Here is a 27,172-nt window from a genome sequence, read left to right as displayed (position 1 = left end):
AGCCCTGGCCCTGCAGTAAACTGGTTCAGGGAGCCGGCTTCCCCCTAGGAGCTAGAGGACACACAGAGGGGCCAACGAGAAGGCCCCAGGGTGCTGTAGAGCCGGGCCGCCATGTGGGGCACTGGCCTCATGCCACCCAACCTGGCCCTTGAATTGATAAAAAATATCTTCACATCCCCTGCTGTCAGGTCTCCTTCATGATCTCAGAAATCTCCCTATAGGGCCTGTAAAATGCTGAATATGATCACAAAAGTGAAACATGCATTTCCTCCCGCGTGTCTTGCAGTAACCAGACCGTCCCACCTTTGCCTCACTAAGTTCTCTCAACTCCAGCATCATGAGGGAATGGAACTCTCCAGAAGGGTCCGGCACTGGCCGGGGCCTTCTAGGAGCCTCTGACTCAGTGACTACGAGCATGCTGCAGACCTGCCTTCAAGAATAGCTCTGCCAGGGGCGCCTGGGTGGCTTAGTCAGTTGAGTGTCCAACTTCAGACTGTGATCATCAGTCTGTAATCTCACAGTTTGGGAGTTTGAGCCCCACGTCAGGCTCATGCTGTCAACATGGAGCCCGCTTCAGATCCTCTGTCCCCCTTTCTCTCCCCCGATTGTGTGTGCTCTCTCTCTCTCAAAAATAAACATTTTTTTTTAATTTAAAAAAAGAATAGTTCTGCCATCACCAGCCTCTAAGAAAAGCACCCCATCTCTCAAAGCCACAGTCTCCCCCTGTAATGACTATCATTGTAACAGTAGTAACCAACTGATTAAAAAAAAGATCTTGTATTATAAAGACTCAGCACAGGGCCAGACACTCAGCTCAGCCCTTGGTAAACATCAGCTGTTGTGCTTTTGCTATTATTATCCTCAGTCTAGTATCTGAGAATTCCTCCCAATCGGGTCCCGCGGCTCCCTCCTCACTGGACCGCATGTGTCATGTGACTGAGTCCCACCTGTGAGGCCTTAGCCTGACTGTCTGCCATACCCAAATGCTGGAATGCCCTCCCTTCTTCACCCCCCAAAGCCTTAGAGTCAGTCTGTGAGGCCCTCTTCCAGAAAGCCTTCCAGGACTGTCCTGTGCTCAGCGTTACTCCCTTCCGCACCTGCAGATCCACCATTCACACTTATTAGAGGCTGCATTTTCTCCACAGAATGTCTGTGTTGGGGTACATTAGCATGAACTGATTCCAGCCCCTGCCCCCCCCCCATGCAGATGGGGTAGAGGTCCCAATGAAAGTGCACCCACCCTCCCCGCACATACCATGCCCTCACCCATGACCAGCAGAGCCACAGAGAGACTGTGGCAGTTGGGTTTTCTTCCAAGCTTCTTAAGATTTCAAACGTTCCAGGTGTTTTGCAGCCTGAGACCCTCGTTGGCCTTCCCTAGGCCTCTCAATCCTCCCTCCTTCCCTCTCTCTCCTCTCCCACCCCAGGGTAACACAACCAGGCCTCCCAGGCCTTAGACACTGGCTGACCCAGTTCCCAGACAAAGGCACCCCTGTGAGCAGATCACAAAACAGCAAGCCGATGCTTCAGTAAATGGCACCAAGAGCAGGAACCCACTGCTGTCAGCACCTAACACAGCTGTACCCTGCCATGCCCGGCAGGGATGCTGAACCCTACCTTCACAGTCAAGGCTAAGGGGCCTCACAGGCTGCATCTCTCAGACCATCTGACCCCGCAGTGAGCAGAGCCATCAGTCTGCATGCTCAGTTGGTCTTGCCCGCCCCCCTACACTACCACCAGCATATATAAGGCCTGGAGCTCAATAACAGGAGAAAGGACCCACTGCCCGCCTGTAAAGAGCCTGCTTTTGCCTCCACAACTTTGCTCCTCTATTGCCCCTGCCTGGAAACCCTCCACACCACATACATGAGACAAGAGAAAAGCCTGCCAAAGGGAGGTATGCAGTCACTACAAACCTTTACTATCTTTTGGCGTCTAAACCACAAAGCTCACCTCACGTCCCTCCTCTTCCGTGAAGCCTTCCTTGAGAACTCCCTGCTAGCTGCAGCTTCACTTTGCCAGTCCGTCTGCTGGGGTGTGTGCCAGTGCCCTCACCAGCCTGGACTGGGCGGGAGAGGTGGCACCCCTGGGCTAGAGCAGGACACTGGGAGCCTTTTCCTCTCTGCTCCCTGGGGCACAGGCTGTCTGCATAAACATGTACACATCTGATTCGAGCCCATCTCCCTTCCCTGGAGCCTGCGCAGCTCTCAGATTTACCCCTGGCTGAGTTCTTGAGACTACAAGCAGGCCGCTCCCGACAGCTACCACTGGCCCAAGCCCACAAAAGGCAGGTCTTCAATAAATGCTAAATTGAAACACTAGCTGCAGATTCTGGAGTCTATGTCCACAACAAACCTACCTGTGCCTTCAGGGCACAGAGTCACCCTTGCCCACCTCACCTGTTCCTTCCCATTGTCTCATGGTCTTTGACCACCACATGAAGTTCAGAGCTCTGGTCCAAAGGGATGCCCTTGAGGTCCCACTCAAAGCCCTGGAAGAAAAAGAGGACAAAAACATCTTAACTGGTGGCCCCCTAGGAGAAGAGACTGTGTCTGGTTCACCCTGGTCCCCCCCCCCCCGCCACGACACTGAGCAGCCATCCTTGAAAAATGCTGGTGGGTGGGTAGATGAATTAGTAAATGAATGAATACACGAACAGCAGGGTTCCAGAGCTTCAGAAGAGGCAGTGAAAGCCACAGGCAGCAGAAGAGAGAAGGAGGTCAGGCTCCCATGGCCCCTTTCCCCCAACTCAATTCCACCAATCACCAGGAAGTCAAGCCAGGAGCACAGCTGGGGAAAATCAAGTGACCCTGCAGGGTCCTCAGAGACCAAGATCAATGTGCTCATGTGGAAACCGGGCCCCTCATGGGCAGCATGAGTTAGTACCACATGGAGAACACCCATCCAGAGGACCTGGGACTCTCTTCAGAGCAAAGGTACCCCTGTGCATCCCAACCCCATCCACAGAAGGCATCCAGAGCTTCCAAAGGACCACCAGGGGGCCATGTGCAGGGAGATGGTAGAGGTCCTGGTTTATCAGGGAGGACTGTGGGGAGGAGGTAGGCTTTGGGCAGGAAGAACAGCTGGTGTTAGGGAGACAAGGCAGGCCAGAGAGCCCCTAAACTATCTGGCTGGTAGTTCTGTGTGGATGGCTAGAGCTGAGAGGAATAGAAACAAAAGACATCGCACTCCTCCCCATGCCACACCCACATCAGAGGAGATGGTTCTATCTCCCTGGCGGGCCATGCCATCAACCCTCTTCCCAGGAGGCAAGCAGATTTAGTTGACACACTGGACTAGCAGCCCCTCCCCTCCTTGACAATACCACTGAGAAAGTCACCTCCTGCACAAGTCCCTAGATTGTCACTGCAAAGATGGTGGCAGTAGAGCAAAAAAGAGGGAGAATGGAAACCTTATATACCTCATTCCATACGGGGTTCACACTGTTCTTGATGACTTTGGTTCTCTTCTTCACCCCTATGAGAGACACAAAGGGACAGTGGAGAGACAAATCTTTTTAATGCCTGGCTGGATATCATGTCTCCTTCTACATTGGCTCTGTTGAGATGTCTTGTTTTGGTTGACATCTAGGAAGAAAATCCAACCAGATATATAGTTGTAAAAGAAAGTGTATTTTAATAAATTTTCAGACCATTGTGGATATCCTTCTTTGACACTACACCAAAAATTCAACAAGTAGTATTTCTTGAAACAAGGTAGATGAACATTTTGTAGTCTATTACATTGAAATCCATTGTTCTGTCTTGTACTTTGAATGAATATCTTACCCATGCGTGATTCTGTAATATCTTGCCTTGGTTATTTGGAAGGTTTCTGCTCACTGAGTTACGTAGACCTTCCAAATATTGACACATTTTAGTATATAATACCAGAAAAATCACATTCATTAATATCACCATCCATCTCCTCAAGAAGCTGAAAGATACAGGTTTTCTAAGATTCCAATTCTGGTTTGAAAGCTCAAATTTTATGATTGGCAACAAATAATAAATGTCTGCTTGAGGTGGAAAGTTTGCTCATTCATTTTCTTTTTTTTTTTTAATTTTTTAAACATTTATTTATTTTTGAGAGACCGAGCATGAGCGGGGGAGGGGCAGAGAGAGAGGGAGATATAGAATCGGAAGCAGGCTCCAGGCTCTGAGCTGTCAGCACAGAGCACGACACAGGGCTCAAACTCAAGAGCTGTGAGATCATGACCTGAGCCGAAGTTGGACGCTTAACCGACTGAGCCACCCAGGAGCCCCTCACTCATTCATTTTTAAGAAAATGTCTGTCGGGGCGCCTGGGTGTTTCAGTCAGTTAAGCATCTGACTTCAGCTCAGGTCATGATCTCGCCGGGTTTGTGAGTTCAAGCTCCGCATCGGGCTCTGTGCTAACAGCTCAGAGCCTGGAGCCTCCTTCAGATTCTGTGTCTCCCCCTCTCTCTGCCCCTCCCATGCTCATGCTCTGTCTCTCTCTGTCTCTCAATAATAAATAAACGTTTAAAAATTAAAAAAAAAAGAAGAAAGAAAATGTCTATCAAGTGCCCAAGTCTGAAAAATCAGTTTGCCAGTCATTCTTTCAAGTAAAAAACAGTATTACGTTAAGAAAAAGAAACTGGAGGGGCGCCTGGGTGGCGCAGTCGGTTAAGCGGCCGACTTCAGCCAGGTCACGATCTCGCGGTCCGTGAGTTCGAGCCCCGCGTCAGGCTCTGGGCGGATGGCTCGGAGCCTGGAGCCTGTTTCCGATTCTGTATCTCCCTCTCTCTCTGCCCCTCCCCCGTTCATGCTCTGTCTCTCTCTGTCCCAAAAATAAATAAACGTTGAAAAAAAAATTTAAAAAAAAAAAGAAAAAAAAAAAAAGAAAAAGAAACTGGCTAATTCAGCTTACAACTTAAGCAGCCATACATGTGCTTTTTCTTGTAACAACTATTTTTCAGCATGTAGCAGATGTGTTCTATGCATACTTCTGTTTCAACACCCAAAATATTACAAACACATGTACTTAGGGATCTAGTTTAATAAAATTAATAATTGTACTGCTTTATCAAGGACATTCTTCAACAAAACTGGCTTTATTTTTAACTGCAAATACATAAGGATGAGGAATACAATGCCAAGTACAATGTGGCACCAAGGCCTTCACTAGTATTAAGGCACCAGCAGTTTTACCTTCCGTTGTACCATTAGTGCAAATATCAACACAGTTGAAAAGGCACATATCATCTTTGGGTTATTCTGAAAATAGTTTTAACCTTGCTGACCTGCTCAAAGAATCGTGGGTATTCCTCCAGGAGTCCCTGTAACACACTTGAAGAAACTCTTAGGAAATTCATTGAACATTTCAGCCTCTGTTTCCTCATCTATAAGGTCACAATAATACCTCTTCATGGGGTTTTGTGAAAACTAAACAAGATAGTATGAGTGAGGTTCCTGGCACACAGCATACTCATTACATATGAGGTTCATTTCACTTCCTCTTCCCCCATGCCCCACTCAGATTCATCGAGTGAACTCCTACTGATTCTTCAATACCCAGCTCAGTTGTCAATCTCCCTTGTCTCTCCCAGACAGAGATGGTTGCAAGCTGTGATCACATATCAGAACACATATATGTGTTTCTATGTCTCTCCCCAACTGGACTGTGAGCTTCAGAGGGGACACCATGCCTTACTCATGTAGTAACCTTAGTGTATAGCAAGGCAAAGGAGTAATGAAGTGCTGAATAAATGGGTCTTTTCTTTCCCAAGTTGGCTCCAAGTTCACTTCATCACCAGGGGATAGAACTGTTCTCAAGGAATGCCATAAGACTGCATTAAGAGTAGGAGAGTATGTCAGTGGACAAAGGGGATGAGAGGAGTCACAATGAGAAGGAGGAGATCTGGGAGGGGCAAGAGTTATCTTCTCAAACCTGCCCTGGCTGAACCATTCTTGAAGGCCATGTTGGTATGTCTCCATCAGTGAGACACAGCTTTGGAGTCATTCAAATAATAGCTACTGCTGCGTGACCTTAGCTAGAACTTATTACCTCTCTAGGCCTTAGCTCCCTTGGTGGTAAATTGATAATAAGAAGAATGTTCACTTCAGGGGTACCTCGGTGGCTCAGGGGATTAAGCATCTGACTCTTGATCTAGACTCAGGTCATGATCTCACAGTTTGTGGGTTTGAGTCCCATCATCAGAGCCTGTTGTGATTCTGTCTCTCCTTCTCTCTGCCCCTCACTTGCTTGTGCTTTCTCTCTGTCTCTCAAAATAAATTTTTTTGGGGGGGCGCCTGGGTGGCTCAGTCGGTTGGGCATCCGACTTCGGCTCAGGTCATGATCTCGCGGTCCGTGAGTTCGAGCCCCGCGTCGGGCTCTGTGCTGACAGCTCGGAGCCTGGAGCCTGTTTCGGAGTCTGTGTCTCCCTCTCTCTCTGACCCTCCCCCATTCATGCTGTCTCTCCCTGTCTCAAAAATAAATAAACGTTAACAAAAAAAATTTTTTTTAAATAAATTTTTTTTAAAAAAGAAGAATAAGAATGCTCACTTCATAGAGTTTTGAGGAGATAAGAGATTCTATCTAAGTGTCTATTTCCCTTCCCCTATCAACTCCCCATGACCTGCAAGAGTAACATGGAAAAATCCCATCTGCAGCCACTCTTGAGTCATCCACTTGGAAACATTTCCTGGTGCTCCTGGTGCTCCTGGTATTAATTGAACAGTGTCCATGTGCCAAGCCCTGTGCAAAGTGTCTTTCAAGCATTTCCCACTTCCTGCCTTCCCTAAAGACGAGGCGAACAAAGGCTCTCAGTGAAATTTCACTAAGTATGGTTAGAAGGACCAACGCTAAGACTCTCTGAGTGACATTAAGGGAGGGTCACGGAAGGGCACTACAGCCCCTAAGAGGTGCAGGAAAGAAGAAACCTTAAGCCAGTACAATCACATGACTTATAGATGGCAAGGAAAGGGAAGGCATGCTGCTAATTAGGAAACAGTTAAGAAAACAGTTCCTTCCTTATCATAGATTTAGACCTGTCCTGTCCTTGATAATTAATTTTGGCCTTGAGAGATGTGGCTCTACATGCGTAATTTAACAGATTCAATAGTTGAAGATACAGGAGAGCCCACAGGTCACGGTGAGGTTGGGGACAGGGGACCACGTCCTCTCCCTGGATTGCTCTGCAGAATTGGAGGCCAGCAGGCCTCCATAAGAATCATGTTGTAGCTCCAGGGTATTCCTCCAGACCGAATGACTCAGCGAGAAGGAATAAATGTACAATGGGAGGACTCTTCTGTTCCCCATGAAAAATCTTCACTTGTTTCCCCAGGCCTACCTACCCCAACTTTTACCCAAACCAGAGCCTCCCATTGCCATAGGATAGAGTTTTCAAACTGCTCATTGGGACCCATTAGTAGGCCATGAGATCAACTGAGTGAGTTGGCCAGTATGTCTTTTTAATGACAGAATAGACTAGAAAAGAAAATATCAGAGTACATCTTTCACTGGGTTATGTATTCACATACATATTTATATGTGTGTATTATGCCTTTTTAAAATGTTTACTTATTTTCGAGACAGAGGGACGGGGGGGAAGTGGTAGAGAGAGAGGAAGACACAGAATCCAAAGCAGGCTCCAGGCTCTGAGCTGTCAGCACAGAGCCCGACAAGGGGCTCAAACCCGCAAGCTATGAGATCATGACCTGAGCTGAAGTTGGACGCTTAACCAACTGAGCCACGTACACACCCCTGTCTTGATATAAAATATATTTCTTGTTGTGGATAACAATCCAAAAATTTTGAAAATAATGCCTTAAATGAAGGTCGTCAGAGGAGAACTGAAGAACAAAGAAATCACCATCTTGGGTCTTGAGTGCCGAGAGCCAAGGTGTGTGACAGGAATGAGGTAGGACACCATCCTGGTCCCGGGGTTAACTCTGGTAAAGACCATGGTTATGGGAGGGAAGCTGAGGGGCCTCAGAGACAGAAGCAGAGCAGAGGTAAGAAGACCGCTTATCTTGCCCCATCCAGTACCTGGGGCCACCTGGCTAAGCGATCTCCCTTGGTGGGAGCCTCCAACATCTGCTGACAGCCAAGCATCAGGCATATCCATGGCCTCACATGAGAAGCCACATCACTACCCTTCTGCTCACCACCTGGTGAGGTCTACCTGTCAGTGGCCAGGGAGCTGTCTCTCCAGCAGTCTGGGCTCCAGATCTCACTTGTATCTGTAGGCCCATCTTGTGGGGACAGGCTCCTTTCAGTGATCAGGATGCTTGTTAGCCTCAGGGCCTTGGACACCCACAGGGGTTATGGGGTGGAAGGGAGCTCCCCGACATCTGGCAGAATCAGGTGGCAATCTCCCAGTAGTCCCCACAACACGACTGTAAGGTCATGGCACATTTGGGAAGCAGACAGAATGCTTGTTTTCGTGACACTGATGACAATGGAATCTTTAGGGCTATTGGGATCATACAGAAGACAAACTCTAAAGCAGGGGTTTTCACTGAGGGTACACTCAATCTGTAATTTGGGAGGTTTTTATGACTGTTGAAGGAGGATTTAAAGAACAGCTAAGAGATACTGATCCATTTCCCAACGCATCTCAAAGACATCAAGGCCCACATGTCCATTGACAGATGAATGGATTAACAAAATGTGGGATATACAAACAATGGAATATGACTCAGCCTTAAAAAGTAAGGAAATTCTGGGGCATCTAGGTGGCTCAGTCAGTTGAGCATCCGACTTCGGCTCAGGTCATGATCTCATGGTTCATGAGTTAGAGCCCCGCATCGGGCTCTGTGCTGGCAGCTTGGAGCCTGGAGTCTACTTAGGATTTTGTGCCTCCTTCTCTCTCTCCTCCTCCCCCCCTCACACTCTGTCTCTCTCTCCTTCAAAAATAAATAAACATTTTTTAAAAATTTATTTAAAAAGGAAGGAAATTCTGAGGAACCCTTTTGCACTGCTGGTGGGAATGCAAATTGGTGCAGCCACTCTGGAAAACAGTACGGAGGTTCCTCAAAAAATTAAAAATAGAACTACCCTACAACCCAGAAATTGCACTACTAGGTATTTATCCAAAGGATACAGGAGTCCTGATTTGAAGGTGCACATGCACCCCAATGTTTATAGCAGCGCTATCGACAAGAGCCAAAGTATGGAAAGAGCCCAAATGTCCATCAATTGATGAATGGATAAAGAATACAATGTGGGGCACCTGGAGGGCTCAGCCGGTTAATCATCTGACTCTTGGTTTCGGCTCAGGTTCATGGGTTCGAGCCCCGCATCAGGCTCTGCACTCACAGCACAGAGCCTTCCTGGGATTCTCTCTCTCCCTCTCTCTCTCTGCCCCTCCTCTGCTCCCTCTGTCTCTCAAAATAAATGAACTTTTAAAAAAATTTAAGAAATACAATGGAATATTACCCAGCAATAAAAAAAGAATGAGATCTTGCCATTTGCAACACTGTAGATGAAACTAGAGTGTATTATGCTAAGCAAAACAAGTCAGTCAGGGAAACACAAATATCATATGATTTCACTCATATGTGGAATTTAAGATACAAAACAGATGAACGTAGGGAAGGGAAGCAAAAATAATATAAAAACAGAGAGAGAGGCAAACCATAAGAGACTCTTAAATAGAACAAACTGAGGGTTGCTGGTGGGGTGTTGGATGGGGTGATGGGCTAAATGGGCAAGGGGCATTAAGGAGGACACTTGTTGGGATGAGCACTGGGTGTTATATGTAAGTGATGAATCACTAAATTCTATTCCTGAAATCATTATTACACTATATGTTAACTAACTTAGATTTAAATTTTTAAAAAAAGGAAGGAAATTCTGACAACACTACCACTTGGATGAACCACAAGGACATTATACCAAGTGAAAACAGCCAGTTACCAGGGACGTGAGGAGTTATTATTTAATGGGTTGAGGACCATTAAAGAGTTCTGGGATGGATGGCGGAGATGGTTGCACAACAATATAAAAGTACTTAATACCACTGAAGTGCACTGAAGTGCACACTGAAAGATAATTAAGATGATAACTTTTAGGCTATGTGTATTTTGCCATATCTTTTCAAAAAGTCCAGGTGTGAGACAGTGAGGACACAAAGGCTATGGGTCTCGGGCACACTGACCAGCGACTAGGTGGGAAAGAGAGAAGCGGGGAGAGCAGAACATGTCTCAGGTTCTGACAAGGATGCATGGGTGGCTGGTGGTGCCATTCACTTAGAGAGGGAGCAGAGAGAGGGGAGGAGTTAAGACGGCGGAGAAGTAGGGGGACCGGGATTTTCCTCGTCCCTCAAACACAGCTGGGTTGACATCAGGTCACTGGGAACACCCAGAAAATCAATCTGCGGAGTGGCAGAAGGATCTCCACAGTTGGAGGGAGACAGCTTGACAGGGGTGCATGTATGTGAATTGGGGGAGAGAAAACAGCATAGGCCCGGAGGGGAGGGAACCCCTTCTGTGCGGAGACAAAAGAGAGAGAAAGAGAGAGGGCTTCCCTATCGAGTTTGCCCAAGAGGAAAACCTCTCCAGACCATGCACTGGGGAAAGAGAATTCCAGAGAGCGCCAGTTTCTGTTTTGCAAACAGCCTTAGGAGCTGAAACTCAGAGGTTCCTAAAGTGAGCGACTTTCTCCGGAGTGGAGCCGGGAGCCGTGTGTGCGCACTCCTGGGGCAGAAGGAGCCCATCCCGGGGCGCTGTAGCCATCTCAGGGGTACGCTGGGAGAGAACAGTCCCCTTCCTCGAGTACTTTGGGAAGAGGGTTTATTGCCTCCTCAAGGACGAAAGGCTCTGCAGGTGCCAGCCAAAGGCCTTTTATCAGCAGGGCTGGGTGGCGCTACACCAGAACAGGGTCGGGGGCGGGGGGAGGGGGTGGGTGAAGGGTCCTTTGACACATCAGGTTTTGAATCCCAGCTGAGCCCCTAGGAGGCACAGGAGACTGGAGCAGGGCAAGCCTACTGCCCCTGAGCAGCATGGTTTGAGACACCCAGTCCGGGGTAGAGAGACTGGGTTGTCACCATTTTTCTCCCCAACACCAACACGGTGGGGCTTCAGGGAGCAGCACAGCAGCCCCCAGTGGAAGCAGGATCTGCTTACACCAATCCCCGCCCCTCCATGCCTGCTAATTGCTTCTCTACCAGGGCGGGACTGACACTGACCCACCCAGCCAGCCTCCCCTCCAGACCAGAAGAGCCACTGGTCCCAGGGACCAACAGACAATTGGTTTTTGTTTGTTTGTTGTTGTTGTTTTTGTTTGTCTGTTTTTCTTTTCTTCTGTTTTCTTTTTCTCTCTATCCTCTTTTTCTTTTGGAATCGGATTCATAGTTTCTGATTTGTTTTTGGTCAATTCTTACTGTGTGTGTATGTGTGTGTGTGTGCATGTGCGTGTGTGTGTGTGTGTGTGTGTTGTTTGATCAGGCATTTTTACTCTATTCTTTTTACACATTTTCTTTCTCTTCTTTATTTTCCTTTCTCTTTCTCTGGATTTAACCTTATAGTTTTTTTTAATGTTTATTTTTTGAGAGAGAGCACAAGCAGGGGAGGGGAAGAGAGGGGGACAGAGGATCTGAAGCAGGCTCTGCACTGATAGCAGTGAGCCCAACGTGGGGCTCAGACTCACAAACCACAAGATCATGACCTGAGCCAAAGTTGGGCACTCAACGAACTGAGCCACCCAGGTGCCCCATAGCCTTATAGTTTTTTGATTCTCTGTTTGGTCTTCTTTTCTCCCCTTTCATTTTTCTCTCTTTATGGGATCAGGGTCCCGCCTTGCTTTTTCCTTTTTTTCCAGGGTTAGTTCAACAAACAAATCACAGCACACCTGGTGGAAGGTCCAAACAATCCACCACTACAAGCAAGGAGGAGCTTTGCAGAGGACAGACCAGTGGAATAGAGCAGCCAAAATGCAACAACAGAGTGCATGCAACACACACCAAAAACATTTCCTGAAGTTGCAGCCCTGGACAGTGTATGACCCCTTTTTAATATAATAGTACTCGTAGGTACAGGACACATAGCAAGCTACTAAAACATGCAAAGGACAGAAATTAGCCAAAATGACAAAACAGAAGAATTCTCCCCAAAAGAAAATTTAGGAAGAAATCACAGCCAGAGAATTGCTCAAAACAGTTTTAAACAATATATCTAAACAAGAACTTAGAATAACAATCATAAAACTAACAGTGGGGCTTGAAAACAGCATAAAAGACAACAGAGAATCTATTGCTACAGGAATCAAAGACCTAAGAACTAGTCACGATGAATTAAGAAATTCTATAAATGAGTTGCAAAATAAACTAGACACGGTGACAGCTAGGATGGAAGAAGCAGAGGAGAGAATAGGTGAAATAGAAGATAAAATTATGGAAAATGATGAAGCTGAAAAAAAGAGGGAAAGGAAATTACTAGATCATGAGGGGACAATTAGAGAGCTAAGTGATTCCATGAAATGAAACAATACCCATATCATAGTAGTTCCAGAAGAAGAGGGAGAAAAAGGGCAGAAGGTTTATTTGAACAAATTATAGCTGAGAACTTCCTTAATCTGGAGAAGGAAACAGACATCCAAGTCATAGAGGCACAGAGAACTCCCTTCAAAATCAACAAAAACAGGTCAACACCATGACATATCACAGTGAAACTGGCAAAATACAAAGATGGAGAATTCTGAAAGCAGCTAGGGACAAATGGGCCTTAACCTAAAAGGGAGGCATAAAAGGGTAGTAGCAGACCTGTCCACTGAAACTGGGCAGGCCAGAAAGGAGTGGCAGGAAATATTCCATGTGCTGAATAGGAAAAACATGCAGCCAAGAATCCTTTATCCAGCAAGGCTGTCATTCAGAATAGGAGAGATAAAGGCTTTCCCAAACAAAAACTAAAGAAGTTCATGACCACTAAACCAACCCTGCAAGAGATCCGAAGGGGGACTCTGTGAGTACAAAGTAGCAAAGACAACAAAGGACCAGAGACATCACCACAAGCATGAAACCTACAGATAACACAATGACACTAAATCTGTATCTTTCAATAATCACTCTGAATGTAAATGGACTAAATGTCCCAATCAAAAGACATTGGGTATCAGAATGGATAAAAAAAAAAAAAAACAAGATCCATCTATATGCTGCCTACAAGACACTCATTTTAGACCTGAGGATACCTGCAGATTAAAAGTGAGTGGATGGAGGGGTTCCTGGATGGCTCAGTTGGTTAGGCATCCAACTCTTGGTTTCAGCTCGGGTCATGATCTCACTGTTTGTGGGTTTGAGCCCCACATTGGGCTCTATGCTGATGGTGCAGAGCCTGCTTGGGATTCTCTCTCTCTCTCTCTCTCTCTCTCTCTCTCTCTCTCTCTCTCCCCCCCCCACCCCTCCCACATCTCTCTCTCAAAATAAATAAAAAATAAAACCTTTTAAAAAATAAATAAAAGTGAGGGGATGGAAAACCACCTATCATGATACTGGACATCAAAAGAAAGCCAGAGTAGCCATACTTATATCAGACAAACTAGTTTAAAACAAAGACTGTAACAAGAAGTGAAGAAGGGCATTATATCATAATTAAGGGGTCTATCCACCAAGAAGAGCCAACAATTGTAAATATTTATGCCCCAACATGGAGGAACCCAAATATATAAATCAATTAATCACAAACATAAACAAACTTATTGATAATAATACCATAATTGTAGGTGACTTTAATATTCCACTTTCAGCAAAGGACAGATCATCTAGGCAGAAAATCAATAAGGAAACAATGGGGGTGCCTGGGTGGCTCAGTCAGTTAAGCATCTGGCTCTTAATGTCAGCTCAGGTCACGATCTCCCGGTTCATGGGTTCAAGCGCCATATCAGGTTCTGCCACTGACAGTGCAGAGCCTGCTTGGAATTCTCTCTCTCTCCCTCTCTCTCTCTCGGTTCCTCCCCCAATTGTGCTCTCTCTCTCTCTCTCTCTCTCTCTCTCTCTCTCTCTCTCTCATACACACACACACACACACACACACACACACACACACACTCTCTCTCTCTCTCTCTCTCAAAATAAATAAATAAACTTAAAAAAAATAAGGAAACAATGACTCTGACGGACACATTGGGCCAGATGGATTTAACAGACATATTCAGAACTTTTCATCCAAAAGCAGCAGAATACACATTCTTCTCAAGTGCACATGGAACATTCTTCAAAAGAGATCACATACTAGGCCACAAAACAGCCCTCAACAAGTACAAAAGGATTGAGATCTTACCATTCATATTTTCAGATCACAATGCTATGAAGCTTGAAATCAACCACAAGAAAAAAATTGGAAAGCCCCCAAATACATGGAGGTTAAAGAACATCCTATTAAAGAATGAATGGGTCAACCAGAAACTTAAAGAAGAAATTTAAAAATACATGGAAGCAAATGAAAATGAAAACACAAGTCCAAACCCTTTGGGATGTAGCAAAGGCAGTCCTAACAGGAAAATATACTGCAATTCAGGCCCATCTCAAGAAGCAAAAAAGGTCCCAAATACACAACCTAACCTTATACCTAAAAGAGCTAGAGAAACAGCAGCAAAGAAAGCCCAAAGCCAGCAGAAGAAGGGAAATAACAAAGATTAGAGCAGAAATAAATGATACAGAATCCAAAAAACAGTACAACAGTTCAATGAATCTAAGAGCTGGTCTTTTGAAAGAATAAAAAAAAAAATTGATAAACCCCTAACCAAACTTCTCAAAAAGAGAAAAGACCCGAATAGATAAAATAATGAATGAAAGAGGAGAGATCACAACCAACACCACAGAAATACAAACAATTATTAGAGATACTATGAAAAATGGTATGCCAACAAACTGGACAACCTGGAAGAAATGGACAAATTCCTAGACACCCACACACTACCAAAACTCAAATGGGAAGAAATAGAAAATTTGAACAGACCCATAACGAGCGAGGAAATTGAATCGGTTATCAAAAATCTCCCAACAAATAAGAGTCCTGGGCCAGATGGCTTCCCAGGGGGATTCTACCAGACATTTAAAGCAAAGTTAATACTTTGCACCTGGGTGGCTCAGTCAGTTAAGCATCTGACTTCAGCTCAGGTCATGAGTTCACAGTTTGTGAGTTCGAGTCCTGCATCAGGTGAGCTGGAGCCCCACTTTTCTCCCTCTTTCTCTCTTTTTCTCTCTCTGCCCCACCTGGGATTGGGATTCTCTCTGTCTCTCTCTGTCTCTGTCTCTCTCTCTCTCTCTCTCTCTCTCTCTCTGCCCCTTGCTCATTTGCACCCTCTCTCTCAAAAAATAAATAAAATAAAGCAGAGTTAATACCTATTCTTCTCAAACTGTTCCAAAAAATAGAAAAAGAAGGAAAGCTTCCAGATTCATTCTATGAAGCCAGCATTACCTTGATTCCAAAATCAGACAAAGACCCCACTAAAAAAGGAGAATTACAAGCCAATATCCCTGATGAACCTGGATGCAAAAATTCTCAACAAGATACTAGCAAATCAAATTCAACGGTACATTTAAAGAATTATTCACGATGGCCAAGTGGAATTCATTCCTGGGCTGCAGGACTCATTCAATATTCGCAAACCAATCAATGTGATACATCACATTAATAGAACAAAGGATAAAAACCTTATGATCCTGTCAATAGGTGCAGAAAAAGTATTTGACAAAATGCGGCATCCTTTCTTAATAAAAACCCTCAAGAAAATCGAGATGGAAGGAACATACTTTAACACTATAAAAGCCATCTATGAAAGGCTCACAGCTAATAGCATCTTCAATGAGAAAAAAATGAGAGCTTTCTCCCCTGAGATCAGGAACACAACAGGGATGTCCACTGTCACCACTGTTGTTTAACATAGTGTTAACAACAAAACAAAATAAAAGGCATCCAAATTGGCAAGGAAGAAGTCAAACTTTCACTCTTCACAGATGACATGATACTCCGTTGGAAAACCCAAGACTCCACCAAAAACCTGCTAGAGCTGACACATGAATTCAGCAAGGCCGCGGGATATGAAATCAACATAGAGAAATTGGTTGCATTCCTATACACCAATAATGAAGCAACAGAAAGAGATATCAAGGAATTAATCCCATTTATAATTGCACCAAAAACCATCAAATACCTAGGAATAAACCTAACCAAAGAAGTAAAAGATGTGTACGCTGAAAACTATAGAAAGCTTAAGAATGAAATTGAAGAAGACACAAAAAAATGGAAAAACATTCCATGCTCGTGGATTGTAAGAACACATTTGTTAAAATGTCAATACCACCCAAAGCAATCTACACATTCAATGCAATCCCTATCAAAATAGCACCATCATTCTTCACAGAGCTAGAACTAACAATCCTGAATTTTGTATGGAACCACAAAAGACCCAAAGTAGCCAAAGTAATGTTGAAAAAGAAAACCAAAGCTGGAGGCATCAGAACCTCAGACTTTAATCTATATTATAAAGCTGTAATCATCAAGACAGTCTGGTATTGGCACAAAAACAGACACATATAGGGGCACCCGAGTGGCTCAGTCAGTTAAGCATCTGACTTCGGCTCAAGTCATGATCTCGTGGTCCATGAGTTCAAGCTCTGCATTGGGCTCTGCGCTGACAGCTCGGAGCTCGGGGCGGGCTTAGGATTCTGTGTCTCCCTCTCTCTCTGCCCCTCCCCCACTCATGCTCTGTCTCTCAAAAATAAATAAAGCTTAAAATTTAAAAAAAAACAAAAACAAAAACAGACACATATATCAATGGAATAGAATCAAAAACCCAGAAATGGACCCACAGATGTATGGCCAACTAATCTTCAACAAAGCAGGAAAGAGTATCCAATGGAAAAAAGACAGTCTCTTTAGCAAATGATGCTGGGAGAACTGGACAGCGACATGCAGAAGAATGAACATGGACCACTTTCTTACACCACACACAAAAATAAATTCAAAATGGATGAAAGACCTAAGTGTGAGGCAGGAAACCATCAAAACCCTAGAGGAGAAAACAGGCAGCAACCTCTGTGACCTCAGCTGCAGCAACTTCTTACTTGACATGACTCCAGAGGCAAGGGAAATTAAACCAAAAATGAACTATTGGGACCTCATCAAGATAAAAACTTCTGCACAGCAAAGGAAACAATCAACAAAACTAAAAGGCAACTGACAGGGGGACACCTAGGTGGCTCAGTCGGTTAGGCGGCCAACTTTGGCTCAGGTTATGATCTAGCAGTTTGTGGGTTTGAGCCCCACATTGGGCTCTGTGCTGACAGCTCAGAGCCTGGAGTCTGCTTCAGATTCTGTCTCCCTCTTTCTGCCCCTTCCCCACTCATGCTCTCATTCTCTCTCAAAAATAAATAAACATTTAAAAAAATTTAATAAACAAATAAATAAATAAAAGGCAACTGACGGAATAGGAGAAGATATTTGCAAATGACATATCTGATAAAGAGTCAGTATCCAAAATCTATAAAGAATTTACCAAACTCAACATCTGAAAAACAAATAATCCAGTGAAGAAATGGGCAGAAGACATGAATAGACACTTCTTCAAAGAAGACATCCAGATGACAAACAGACACATAAAAAAAATGCTCAACATTGCTCAACATCAGGGAAATACAAATCAAAACCACAATGAGATACCACCTCACACTGGGCAGAATGGCTAAAATTAACAACTCAGGAAATAACAGATGCTGGTGAGGATGTGGAGAAAGGGGATCTCTTTTGCATTGTTGGTGGGAATGCACACTGGTGCAGCCACTCTGGAGAACAGTGTGGAGATCCCTCAAAAAATTAAAACTAGATCTACCCTATGGCCCAGTAATTTCACTACCAGGAATTTACCCAAAGGATACAAAAATGCTGATTTGATTGGAGCAAATACACCCCAATGTTTATAGTAGTGCTATCGCAACAACAGCCAAATGACGGAAACAGCCCAAATGTCCATCAACTGATGAATGGATAAGAAGATGTGGTATAGGGGCACCTGGGTGGCTCAGTTGGTTAAGCATCTGACTTCAGCTCAGGTCATGATCTCGCAGTTCATGGGTTCGATCCCCTGTTCATGCTCTGTCTCTCTCTCTCTCTCTCAAAAATAAATAAACATTAAAAAAGGAAAAAAAAAAGATGTGTTATATAAATATACAATGGAATATTACTTGGTGATCAAAAAGAATGAAATCTTGCCATTTGCAACAACATGGATAGGACTGGAGGGTATTATGCTAAGCAAAATAAGTCAGTCAGAGAAAGATACATATCGTATGGTTTCACTCATATGTGAAATTTGAGAAACTTAACAGATGAACATAGGGGAAGGAAAGGAAAAATAATATAAAAACGGAGAGGGAGGCAAGCCATAAGAGACTCTTAAATACAGAGAACTGAGGTTTGATAGGAGTGGAGGAAGGGATTCAATAGGTGATGGACATTAAGGAGGTCATTTTTCGGGATGAGCACTGGGTGTCATATGTAAAACATGAACCACTGGGTTCTACTCCTGAAACCAAGACTACACTGTATGTTAACTAACCTGAGAATAAAAAAATAAACTTTAAAAATTTAAAAAAAAAGAAAGAGAGCAGAGAAGAGAGGAAATGGGGTGTTCTGGACTCCCAGAGAGAGAGAGACAGGCTGTCTCTGCCCATGAGTCAGGTGACAAGACTTACTGTAAGAAGCTTCCTGGCAGCTTAAGATTGTGCAAGCAGCCTTGATTATTCAACAAGTATGTATCGAGAACTTGTTCTGTTTTGGGTACTCGGTTGCCACTTCATTAGACTATCCATCGTACAAAGAGCATGATAAAGATTCAAAGTATCAGGACAAAACCAGAAGGCAATGGCAACTGAAAGGAGAAAAGATAGCCCTGGCTTCTGCTGAAGGAAGATCTGCTTTACTTGTCAGCACAGATACCCTCTTACAAAAAGGAGGGGTAGACTCTGATAACTTTGATACTTGCCCACCATCTGTGCCCCAACCTAAACCTATACACCTCAGGAACTGGGCAGCTGTCATTGCCCCCCATTTCCAGAAAAGTCCTACTCTTCTCACCCTCAAGAACCCACCCTAATATCCATCTTCCTAAATCCTCACTGAAACCACCCTTTCCAGGAAACAGCCAGGAAGGGGGGACGGTAGGTAGATATACCGGCTGTGATAGAATGTACTCTGAGAGGGGTACTCTTTAAACCCAACAGGCCAATTAGAACTGGGGACTATACCTGAAATATCTATGACAAAATGTTAACATCCTTAATATATAAAGAGCACTTGCAACTAATTAAGGAAAAGACAACCCCCACAAAAAACTGGGCAAATTAAAAAGCAATTCAGTAAGAGGGGCACCTGGGTGGCTCAGTCAGTTAAGTGTCTGACTCTTGATTTCAGCTCAGGTCATGATCTCATAAGTTCATGGGATTGAGCCCTGAATCTGGCTCTGTGCTGACATCGCAGAGCCTGTGAGACTCTCTCTCTCTCTCCCTCTCTCTCTGCCCCTCCCACCATCCCTCCCTCTCTCTCTCTCCCTCTCTCTCTCTCTCTCTCTCTCAAAAATAAATTTAAACTTCTTAAAAAAGCAATTCAGTAAGACATAAATGCAAGTAAGTAATAGGTAATAACATTGAAATATCACAAATACTATTTGAACCTAAGAAATGGTTAAAGATGATTGTTAAAGCATGATAATGTTTTGTGTTAGCAGGATTATAGGGAAAAAAGTTTCATACTCAGCTAATGAGAGTGTAAAACTGGTATAGATGTTCAGGAAAGCAATTTGGGAAATGCAGCAAAGCCTTACACGCATCTCTCTAACTTCTGACACAGACAACAGCAATGCCACTTCCAGTGTTTACCCAAAGGGAATAATTAAATATGTTATTAAAGATTTAATCAATTGGGGTACCTGGGTGGCTCAGTTGGTTAAGCGACTGACTTTGGCTCAGGTCATGATCTCATGGTTCGTGGGTTCAAGCCCCACATCGGGCTCTCTGCTGTCAGTGCAGAGCCTGCTTTGGATTCTCTCTCTCTCTCTTTCTCTCTCTCTCTCTCTCTCTCTCTCTCTCTGCCCCTCCCTGTGCTCTCTCTCTCAACAATAAACATTAAAAAAATTTTTTTAATGAAACAAAATAAAATAAAATCAAGCTTCACTGAAGCATTAGCACAGCCATTTAAAAAAAGATTTAATCACTAGGATATTTCCCACAGTGACAGTATAACTTAAGCAATGGATATAAATATAAAAAATTTGATATAACCAAAATATACATCAATAGGTTGTTGATGAACTGAATTAGCGTGCATCCATGTAATAAAATACTATGCAGACATTTTTAAAAGACGTGTAAAGGATTATCTACTGACAGAAAGATGCCCCTGATTCATTGTCAAGTGAAAATGTAAACATTCAAACATCTGAAAAAAGATATCTGGGATGGGACTATCTCTAGAGAGGAAGGCAAGGGATCTGGGAATTGTGATGGAGGGGTGAGACTGGCAAGGTTCTGTTCCTTGTCCTGGTGATACACATGGATAGTCCCTTCCCCATTTATTCATTAAAGCTGGGTGTCTCAACCTTGTCACTATTAACATTTGAGGCTGGATAACTCTTTCTTATGGGTATTGCGGGCCAGTCCTATACACTGTAGGATATTTAATAGCATCTCTGGCCCTTTCCCACTAGATGCTAGTAGCACTCCAACCCCCCTCCCCAACTCGGTGGTAACAACCCAAAATGTCTCCAGACATTGCCAAATGTGTCCTGAGGAACAAAATCACCCCCAGCTGAGAACCAGTACATTAAAGCATACGTTTACATTGTATGTACTTTACATGGGTGTTAAATTTCACACCTAAAAATTGCTTTTTTGAAAAAGAGGAAAAAAGAATCTTGGATAACTGATAACAAGTTAATTCAAAGTACCTGGATTTGGGGCCATTCATTACTTTTGCCTCATATATTCCTGCAATATATCCTTTTTAAGATTTTTATTTATTTATTTTATTTTGAGAGACAGTGCACACGCACTCAAATTGGGGAGGGGCAGAGAGAGATGGGAGAGGGAGAGAGAGAGAGAGAGAGAGAGAGAGACAGACAGAGAGAATCCCAAGCAGGCTCTGCACCAACCTGGAGATCACGACCTGAGCCAAAATCAAGAGTCAGACACTTAACCGACTGAGCCACCCAGGCACTCCTATAATAAATCCTTTTTTTACACTGAGTATGCATTATGTTCACAAAAAGAAAATAGAAGGTTATTTCAACGCTTTAAACCCACTTTATAATGTTTAAAAAGCCAGATTCAGACAGCCCTGCAGCCCACATTCCCTATACAGCTGAGGCACACCAGCCCCTAAGAAGTCTTTCCACCTTCAGAAGTTTCTATAAGATCCCCCAGCCTCCTGCCCAGAGCCTAGAGACCAGCCCCCACCTCTGTGCTCCCCCACCCCCACAGGAGACAGAAGGGTGGGAAGGAGGAGAAAGGGAGAGGGGCCCACTAGAGAGACATAGGAAGGAAGAGAGGCCCTGACAGGATGAAAGAAAGGGAAGGAACAGTAATGCCTGGGTGAAGCAGGGTAGAAATTCACCAAGCCAGGTCACAGGAGAGCACACCCTCAAGGAAATAACATGTCTGAGCTCCAAGGGAAGAGGGATCTGGTTTTGCTTTTGGCTGTGTCCCCAGCACCTTGATTAGCACCAGCACATACTAGGTGCTCAATAAATATTTGTTCGGTGAACTAAGTGCATGAATGAAGAGGCATAAATAATCACATTAGCCAGTGGAAAATGGGCAGAACAGAAGAGAGGCACAGATCATCAAATGCTATAGGAAATGAAGCCGTTCATTCATGCAGATAATCTGTCAAACCTATCTGCCACAGCCCAGGTACCCATGGTAGTTTTAGTTAACTAAATAGTTAATTAGTACAGAACAAAGGAATGATAAGTATTCATTAATAGCCTCCACCCTGAACCCGTGAGAGAGGGAGAACCCATGAGAGAGGACCCAGAAAGTGGCCTCAGAGTCCAGCCTCCCAGAGCTCATGGTCTATTTCGGGAGGTAGGTCCTGAAATTACATCCGAGCCTGGAATGCCCGGGGAACAACTGCGGGGAAAGTGGGGCCGGCCAGGCCCATGCGTTTGGGGCTGCAAGTGGGAGCCAAGCAACCAGTGCAGGCTGGTTTCTCTGCAAGCAGGCCACAGTGCCCTCTGTGCCATGAGGGGATCAGGCTCTAGGCTTCTCACCCCACTAACTGCACATCTGAAACGTTGGAGAATTTTTAGAAACACCTATATCTGGGCCCCTCCTCCAGAGATTCAAGCGAAGAGGGGATAAGGAGGTTGGTAGTGGTCTTTTTTAAAGCTCTCCACGTGTTCTGTTGTGCAGCCAGGGTCGAGCACCCCAGCCTAAATGATCTGTAAATTCTGGGTCTGATTCTAATGGCCTCTCTCCCTAACTGTCAACTCAGCCATGGACTGCAGTATGAATAGCCTCTGGGGTGGGAGTGGGGGAGGGAATGACATTAATTTCACATTTCACCACATCTCACATCAATTTCTCTTAAAGTGTGGTTCCAAAATGTTCTGCATCAAGCAGATGTTAAGCGCTGAGTCTCAGACCTCTTGGACCTTGCTGGATCGAGGATTCTCAGGCACAGCAAGTATGAGGACCACTGGCCCAGACTGCAGGAGGCTTCAGGCACATCCGAAGGATGGTCAGAGCCTGGGCCAGAAAGCACACGAACACTACAGAGAACTGCTTTGTGCTCAGCACTGGGCATCCTGATAAATAGGACAGGCTGCTGCTCTCAAGCAGTCACAGCATTCTAAGCGTGGATCTGAGTGCTGGGCACAGGCTGGCTGGGGTGAGCACTCTAGCAGACCTAGTAAGATGCTGTACACACAGAGAGAAGAGACTTGTGAATGCCAGCGGAAGCCTGGGTGCCTTCTTGGAGAAGGTGGCATTGCAGCAGAGCTTTGAAAAACAATAGGCTTTGAACAGTTGGAGATGTTACATTCTATTATATTTCCATTTTGCTAGGAGTTTATCAATGCAAATAAATAGTAAAGCATCACAAGGGGTGGGGGGTGGGGTGTGAATACTGAGAGGACAGCCGCTGAATGGGGTACCTGGGCCAGGGCAACAGCCAACAGGGGCCTCAACAGATGTGGTCACCTTCCTGACCCAACGGCACTGCCCACTCCAAGCACTCCCTGCCATGACCACTGACTGGACACATGGCTTCCCCAGGTTTCCATTTCCTTATCTGCAGAATGGAGAGATTGGGAGTTACCACAAGACTGTTCCAGAACCAGGGGGAAAGAGCTGTGAACAGATCCCAAAGCATCCAGGAGACCTAGGCTTCTTTAGGCCCCTGGTCTCAAGACCCTTACAGAACTTCTTTTCCAGCCAGAGGTGGACCCACAATTTCTATAAGGGAATGGCTTAGGCAGATGAGCTAGCGACCTTGTCGCGAAGTTGCATTTCATAGTAGGCATCCAGTAATGTCACCAGCTCATGAAAAGAGCAAAGCTTTCCAAAATGTGTTTACTTACACTTTTCAAAAGAGGGATAAAACGTAAACTGTCCCATAACAAAGAATAAATGTGAGTATTTCTCACTTTGCCAAATTGTGTCTGCCATCTATGGTCATTATTAGTTTGAGGAGCTTGGAGACCGGATGGAGATCCTGGGTCAGAGCTAAAGAGCCCCGTGGTGCCCTCACTGTTTTCAAATCTCAGGAAAACACCGGCCACTTTTCCCTCTACTTTTGGTAAGAGAGAAACCCTCTCTCCTCTCTTTATTTATCTTTCTTTGCAGAACTGGGGTCCTGACTCACAGCCATTGTTCCTTCTCTTCATTTTAACATATCCTTCCTTTTCTCTTTCCCCCTCTTGAGACACCTCCTCCCATGAGAATGTCTACCTTAAAGGGGGTGGGTTAAGGGTACATGGTGAGAAGGGGGGTTAGGAGTCCTTTGTTGCTCCAGAGAGAGAGAGAGAGAGGCCCTCTCTTGTCTAAGCACCTCATGTAGATGCTTAGGCTCTTTGAATTCTGAAAAACATCCTTGACACCGCTCAAAATTCTGGCGTCAAGGCCATATCGCTCCTATTTTGTTCCTTTTCTTCCCAATTGAGGCATAGCGGATTCAATATGGCCAGTGTTCAATAAAGACGGGCGAATGAATGAATGAATGAAATAAAGACACAACTTCAAAAGCACACCATCTACACGCCCAGTTTGTAAGCGATCCTGATTCCTCTCTCTGTTCTGCACCCATCTTTCTTTTCTCACCCTTAGCCTCACTGCCCGGTAAAGGGTTCTCGCATCAAATCTCCGGGAACGGGTCTTAGAAAAGTGGCAACTATTACATAATATAGCACTTTCCGTTTTCCAAAACTGCAGAGCACTATGGTATTTATTATGCTCTGGTTCATCCTCCTCGCCCTCCCTGCAGGGCTGAGATTTCTGTCCCCGTGCCCTGGGCTAGGGTTAGTGCCGGAGCCGTGACCGCAGATGCGGCCGCGCGCGGAGGGTCGGGCGGCGCGGGCGCGCGGGTGCCGCGGCCAAGGGGCTCTCACCTCGGAAAGTCAGGCTGGCGACCGGGTCGCTGCGCCGGTCCTTCTTCACACTGGGGAGGTTGCTGGCCCTCACCAGCAGGCAGCACAGCATGGTTGGGCCGCCCCGGGCGCGCAGAGGCACGCGGGCAGGACGGGAGCGGGAGCAGGGGGCCCGGGCACCAGCGAGCGAGAGCCCGGCACCGCGGCACCCGCGCCAGAGGGGAGCAGTCGCCTTCGCTGCGCTTCCGCGAAGAAGTCCGCGCGCCCGGCCGAGGCCGCGGGGAGGACACAGGACACCCGCTGGGCGGACCGTCCCACCCCCGCCCGGCCCTAGCCCCCGCCCAGGCCCGCGGGTGGCGGGCGGGGCGGGGCTGGGGTCAGATGGGCGCCGGTGGCTGCGCTGGTCCCCCTCGGCGGATACCCGCCCCGGGCCGGGAACGGAAGCGGCGCTGACGCGGAGCGCACAGCTGAGCCAGGCGCCGGCGACTCGAGCCCGGCGCTCTGCCCGCCGGAGCCGGAGCGCACCAGTGCCGACCTCGCGGGAGGCCGCGGCTCTGCACCCCGCTGCGCCCAGCCAGGCTCCGCACGCCTAGGACGCCGGGAGACTGGGGAACGAGCGAAGGCGGGAGGAGGGGACATCCGGCCGCAAGAACGCGAGAGTCTGCGGAAAACTACCAGTTGCAGCGAGTGTGCGGAGCGGCGGGGCGACACGCTCCAACCCGAACCCCCGGCTTCGCGCCGCCCGACCAATTACCCGCCCGCGGTGCCCAGGCGGCCGTTCTGGAAACACTCCCGGACCGGCCCGAGCCCTCGCGAACCCGCCCCTCAGCTTCTCCAAGCAGTCTGGGGTCGCTCGTCTCCGTGCGCTGAGGTGTTTAAATTATATTGCGTTCCCTGAAGCACACCGATCCACACGCTGCCCACTCGGTCCCCCTGCCACCGCCTCGACAGCAACCTCCAGGCCCCCTCGCCCCCTACAGGGGGGAGGAATTGAGTTTAGCGCGAGCCTTGAGTGCTTGTCAGGTCCTTTGCAGCTGGTGGACTTCTCGACCACGGGAGCCCTGGCTTCTCATCTCTACACCCCTACACCGCAGCACCTAGCACGGGGCAGGACACTGCCCCTCCTCCACCTCCTCACTGGTCCTTAGCCTAAATTCAGTGACTAGTCATCATTCTCCTGCAAAACCTCTCAACTCGCTTTCCCCTCTCTTATTTAGAGGCTCCAGCATTTTTCATGTGGGTAAACCATAACCTGGTGAAATCCAACTCTGCTTACTCCACCCTGCACCGAAGATGTTGGAGAATCACAGATCTAACCTGCCCCCACCACTTGATAACCGTGACTCCTGACTCAGGTGCACCCTGACTGTTACCCAGCAAGCAATCTTTCCACAGTCTCTTCAGAGAGGACTGTCATACTTCTCTCTCCCCAAACCTACAACACGCCAAGCCACCCTCACTGTTTGCTTCCTATTTACTGAGTACAGAACTTCCCCCAGGCTCCCAGGCTCCTAACCCCCATCAGCATCTGTGCCCAAATCCTTTGCCTTCTCTCCCATTTTTAATTGTTTTTCATTTTATTTATTTTTAGAGAGAGAGAGAGAGAGAGAGCGAGCACATGCTTGGGGGAGAAGCACAGAAGGAGACAGAAAGAGAATCCCAAGCATGCTCCATGCTCAGCGCAGAGCCCGATATGGAGCTCAAACTCACCAACCGTGAGATCATGACCTGAGCCCAAACCAAGAGTCGGAAGCTCAATGACTGAGCCACCCAGGTGCGCCAACCTTCTCTCCCATTTTTTATGAATGAAACATCTATACTCCTAAGACCGGCTGGACACTTGGGCACTGGATCCCACCCCTTCAGTGACAAGTCTGAGGCTGTCTTCTCCCCAACCTTAAAGGTTGCACCTTTTCTAGCTGGCTGGGGACTTCCTCCGGACTCTCCCACTCTCCCTGGGTGACCCCACTACCTTCATAATGAGGTGGACACTTGCTTCCTCTCCAACATTCAGACCTCCTTCATCCCTCTTAGCAGAACGCAGCTGTTCAGGCCCAGCTCCAGGTAGATCCTGATCTATCTGAGCCCATCTCCTGGCAACGGCTCTTGCTTTAGCACCAGACATACGTCCTGAGTTGTTCTCCAGAAGGGATGGGCTTTTACTCCGGAAACAGACAAGCCCAACTCCCTCCCCTGATTCTTAAGAATAAGGAAGCATGAGGATCCCATTGGCCTACCATCTCTAGGATGCAGCAGACACCTGTGGCAGCAGACCAGAGAGGAAAATGGTCTGCCTGGGTCTGAAATGACTCTGGAGCTGTACGCTGTATATGCACAGAACCCACCATGTCTCTGGATCCTACTGGGGCCTAGTACTCGATGGGAGTTCCCTCCAAGGGGGCATGTATTGCGAGGGAAGGTCACCCGAAGACTGTTAATTATTAAAGCCTACTTGAGGCAAGATCTCACTTACTTGAAGCTTAAATCTTCCTTGCTGACACCCATGACTTTGGTAGCATCTATGTGCCCACAGTATCCAAATGCCTCCACTGAGGCATTTTCTCTACTACCCTCTCCTGCCTGGGCCACTGCAGGGGCCTCCCAGCTGGTCACCTCTAGTCCATTATCT

At 46.3% G+C, this 27,172-nt stretch overlaps 1 protein-coding gene across 16 annotated transcripts in view; it reads right to left on the bottom strand.

Annotated features, from left to right (window-relative positions):
• DYSF (dysferlin) overlaps positions 1 to 27,172 on the bottom strand; it is a 227,109-nt gene that overhangs the window by 192,323 nt on the left and 7,614 nt on the right. For 8 of the 16 annotated variants that reach the window (XM_030310813.1, XM_030310818.1, XM_030310816.1 and 5 more), the window contains exons 1-3: positions 24,565 to 24,682; positions 3,422 to 3,477; positions 2,400 to 2,491 (exon numbers count right to left, since the gene is read on the bottom strand). In XM_030310813.1, coding sequence (XP_030166673.1) covers positions 2,400 to 2,491; positions 3,422 to 3,477; positions 24,565 to 24,655 — 239 coding nt within the window. In that variant the 5' untranslated portion in view covers positions 24,656 to 24,682. Of the gene's footprint in view, positions 1 to 2,399; positions 2,492 to 3,421; positions 3,478 to 24,564; positions 24,683 to 27,172 lie in introns of those variants that run through there. The other 8 variants (XM_030310815.1, XM_030310819.1, XM_030310817.1 and 5 more) reach the window with 1 other exon arrangement.

The sequence above is a fragment of the Lynx canadensis genome, chromosome A3, assembly GCF_007474595.2.
Source record: "Lynx canadensis isolate LIC74 chromosome A3, mLynCan4.pri.v2, whole genome shotgun sequence".
In the NCBI taxonomy this organism is placed as follows: Eukaryota; Metazoa; Chordata; class Mammalia; order Carnivora; family Felidae; genus Lynx; species Lynx canadensis.
This window is presented reverse-complemented; position numbering and strand designations above follow the sequence as displayed.